General features: G+C 43.6%; 1 protein-coding gene across 1 annotated transcript; it reads right to left on the bottom strand.

The window, feature by feature from the left end:
* Positions 1 to 2,740: 2,740 nt before the first annotated feature.
* LOC306651588 (germ cell-less protein-like 1) lies at positions 2,741 to 4,251 on the bottom strand (the record flags this gene model as incomplete). The annotated part of the gene is given in 4 exon segments (XM_079124249.1): positions 2,741 to 2,761; positions 2,764 to 3,213; positions 3,215 to 4,036; positions 4,093 to 4,251. Coding segments are annotated over 4 exon segments (1,452 nt in total).
* Positions 4,252 to 4,515: the final 264 nt, after the last annotated feature.

The following is a 4,515-nucleotide window of genomic DNA, read 5'->3' on the forward strand; positions in this document are numbered from 1 at the left end:
AACTGATTCACTTTTTATACATGATCTGTAATTGACACATTAGAGTGATAACGACTTCCAAAGAAAGTGTAAATTTTTTTGATTATGACTAAAGTAACAGAGACAGACCATAAGAAGAGATATAATGGTTCCAGGGAAAGAAACATTCAGAGACTGGACAAGCTGGCACCACAAAAAAAAAAAAAAAAAAAAAAAAAAAAAAAAAAAAAAAAAAAAAAAAAAGCTGGTCAGAAAGAGATAGCTGAAAACACGAATGTTGATATATATGCCAATTTTTAAAACAAAAGGCAGGTAGACCAGTATACACAGAAAAGGGGCAGGAAGAGGAAAGAGGAAAGTAGAAAGAGATAGAAATAAGTCCAAGAAGAAAAGACAAGCAGAAACAGGAAATGAGAGAGATATGTATTGACAGAGACAGGGGAGGGGAATCGAATGATAAACACAGAAAGAATGAGAGACAGAAATACATGAGAAAGAGGGACACAGAGTGAGATGAAGACAAACATAGGCAAAAGTAACAGAGAGATACAGAGGTAAGCATATAGAAACTATGACAGACAGTCTAAAAGGTCCATAGCTTAAGAATGTAATAAAGTCTGTACTTATTCCTGTTAAAAATGAGAAACTGGTGAGCATGTGTACCTGCATGCGAAAGCATGCACATGCACACACACACACACACAGAGGCAGAGACTGCCAGAGGAGGAAGACACAGTGAGACAGACACAGAAAGTAAGAATGAGAAAAATGGACACAAAGAAAGGCAAATTAGATAAAGACACACAAAGGTGGACATGGATGCAGACACTGACAGATAGATAATGAGACAAATACTGATAGGGACAACAGAGAGAAATGAAGAGAGAAAAGGCAGAAAAAACTCCTGATCATGTTTAAGGACTACATTGCATCCTACAGGCTTATGTCTCCTTTGGTGCAGTATATACTTTGTTCACATTTAGTTAGATGATTTTGTGTACAATCGCCATAGCTGCATATCTTGTCCTACTTCACATTCCTTTACTGAGAGTCTATAAACAAATACAGCATTACTATGGAAAGCATTCTATCTCAGACTTAGCAGTCAAAATAAATTTAAAAAAATTAAAGTGAAAAATAAAATCTAGTTTTGGATAAGTGCCCCAAGCTGGCAAATGGAAACAGTCAAGGTTTGATTGAATTTAAATGTATGTATTTCAGATGTAATTCTTTGCACTCCATCAGATATCTTTGTACTGTAGACATCAATGATCAGTTGAAAGATGAAAGTTAGTTGGGAAACAAAGCAGAAAAAATCTTGCAGCCAGTGTTCATTTCAGCTAAGTAGTTTCTGAATTTCAAAAGTGAAGATATGTCATTTTTGAGGGAATGTCATCCTGCTATTCAGTTCAGGAAAATGTAAGATGAAATTACTTCAAACGTTTACATAAAGGAAGTAAAAGTGGTAAAGCATAAACCTATTTTTGCCATTTTACTAAACATTACATACCATTCACCAACTGTATTTAAAAACATGGAATGAGGTTTGTTGTTCACATATAGAGCATAAAAGAACATGACAGGAAGGAAATACAAAATAAAGGACAGACACCAAAGGGTGCAACAAGGGCACCTTCAACGAGGCACTTCGTATTACTGTCATCAAAGTATTATCCTAACATTAGCATGAAGATTTGATATGGAATAGCCTTTCAAATCTACTTAAGAAAAAAAATGAATAAAAGGTCAGGGTTTCTAAACTGGGTGGAAATGGAAAGATTGTAATTGGGAAGAGAATTATAAACCCATAAAAATTCTGGTTTCAAATAAGTAAAGTGTTACACTTTTAGATTTATTTTTTTATTTGTAAATTTTGCTTTATATTTTTACACTCCTCCAAAGTATATTCCAGATTATCATAATCATCATGACCATTCTCTGGTGTCTGTACATTTGCAAATCTAAAACACATGTAAACCTTTAGCCCCCGAATGCAATTTGAACTTCAAACATGTCTAAAGACCAAAGAACATGAACTTGCTTAAAGAGCACTTTCTGACACAGAGATAATTCTTGACTGTGCCACATACAAATCCGTATGTAGTAAAAGAACATCCTCATAGAACCGAACTGCTTCCTACCACCCAAGCCCAATGTAGGCTGTTTTAAGCTTTGAAATGCCTTTCTGGGATTAAAGTGCTATGGAAATCAAAGCCAGTTCCAATTTACATCAAGATGATCTTTTGTTGAAGAGCAACCAACACAAAGAAGACCATCTGTGTAGTCTGCATGGGTTCACATAATGGGAATCATGGAAAGTAAGCAGTATGCTCATTGGCAGGAAATGGGGAAAGGGGAACAAGGAATGAAACCAGTTAACAAGTGGAGCATGGGAGCTCTAAATGTGTCAACTGAAAGAGAAGTCAAAATATCCCAACAACATCCACTTAATCGAACTACAGGAAAGCGATGGTTTAAAGACTTTCACAAAGAGTAGTAGAGTAGGTAACACTCAGTTCCTCGCTAAAGTCAGTTGGCCTTTGTCTTCTTGGAAATTATGTGGCAGTTGAAGGAAGGTAAACCAGGTGGACAGGTTGCCACATTAACAGCACAATTGAGTTCTGGAGGTGATTTGGCTTTGAAATGTGTGCTCCTCCTATGCCCTGTAAATAGTTTCAAGTCTTAGGGAATACACTTCAATAAAGCCCGTGTGCATCAAGACAGATCAGCTGTTCAGCTCTCTGGGCTTTTGCAGGGGTCCTCACTCTGGGCAGTGCCTCTCTCCCTGGGGATGTACAGGAAGTTACATGCCATGTATAGGGGGAAGACCACATCTTGGTTCTCTAGGTTCACTACCTCTAGTTCTTGATCCTTTCTTAGGGAAAGCATCTGATATTCTGTGTCCCTCCTGAAAATGGCTCTCCCATTCCTGTCCAAAGAGACAAGCCGGAGTCGAAATGCAACTTTTCTCTGCCAGAGTAAGCTGACCCCAAGACCACAGGACTTGTTCAGTGCACTGCGGCGGAATACGATGCGGCGGTTGGTGTAGCACACCACCAGGTCCCAGCCAAAGTTAAAGCCTGCCCACCTCCAGCTGCATTGTTCATCTCTTCGGAGCTGGCCCCCACACCGCATGCTGTTTTCTTGGAGGTCAGACATGTAGACATCTACAGGCCCAACCTCCTTGGTCTGCTCAGCCCGGAGAAGGGCTAGCCACTGCTCTTTGTATACTGGGGGTCAACCATGTGGCAGGGATCAGTGCATCCTGGTCAATAACATGAGCAGATGGCAGGTCACAGATTATGTAGGCCAGCCGTAGCTGCTGGAACACTGGCATGAAGGCTCTGCCCTGCTCAGTCTCCAGAAAAGGGGCACCTTCTGACTCCCCTCTAAGCCTGGCAAACCAGGAGTTGGCATCGGGCAGTAAAGCTCTTCGGGTGCCCCTCCATGTGGGCTGCAGCTTCAGGAACATCCACTTTTTTAGTGTGGTGTATATGTCCATCTCCACCTCCAACACCAAGAGATCTGAAGAGGCAATGAGCTCTTTCATGAGATCCAGGCTGACTTCCGTCAAAAGTTCCTCACTACGCTGGGTCATCAAGTTGTCCAACAGCCACTGGCGGCAAATGGTTCTGATGTCCTGAAGCCCGTAGTTCTCCGCTGAGTAGTAGTAGCTGCACACACTCTGGGCACTGACAGTCTCCTTCATGATCTCCCTGCACTGTTGAATTAGCTCATCCAACTGCAGCATACTGGCAGTAGCCAGGATGGCTATGACTCGGCAGGGAGGGATGATCATAGATTCACGGTACAAGGAGCCCAATACCTCATGCAAGGCCTCACGATCAATGTTCTCATCAGGCATCTGTATCTCTATGGTATTCATGTTTGTTTCCCGCCAGGCGCCGCTGAACATGCTAGCGAAGTACCCTGACTGGCACAGGTAGACCCTGTGTAAGTTCCACTCCTCCCCCAATGCACGGATCTGTATGTCACTGCCCTCACCCCTCAGGAAGAGCGCCTGGTAAATGGACCGGGACTTGTCCTTGATCCCCTCCTGGCGAGGAGCCTTTGCCAGTGGCCCTCCTGGCTGGTCTTCCGCTTGCGGCCTACCTGACTGGTGGAGAGTTGGGATTCTTCACTCTCCTCCTCCCCCTGCACCACTGCTGCTTCCATCTCCTCCACTGCCTCCTGCTCCTCTCTAACAGCTCCTGGCTCCTCTGGGGCACGATCCCGCCTGAGCCACATCATCCGACTGCTTAGTGCCCCCATGGTCTGTGAATCTCAAGGGCACGATTTGTACTTCCTTCTTCCCAGGCGTAACTTCCAGAGGCAAAAGCTCAGCCAAAAGCTCCGAGGGCTGCTGGGAAAGCTTACGTCGGCCCCCCAACGTCAACACTGACGCCAAGACAAGCCACGCCCTGCTCTGCCCTCGATCCTGTTGCACAAGGGCGCACCCTACCAGGGAGGACCGCACTGTGCACCTTCTCTCTGAAAAATACTTGCTCTGGGGCTCCCTTCACAGGCTGACACCGG

Source organism: Sciurus vulgaris (genome assembly GCF_902686455.1).
Source record: "Sciurus vulgaris genome assembly, chromosome: X".
In the NCBI taxonomy this organism is placed as follows: Eukaryota; Metazoa; Chordata; class Mammalia; order Rodentia; family Sciuridae; genus Sciurus; species Sciurus vulgaris.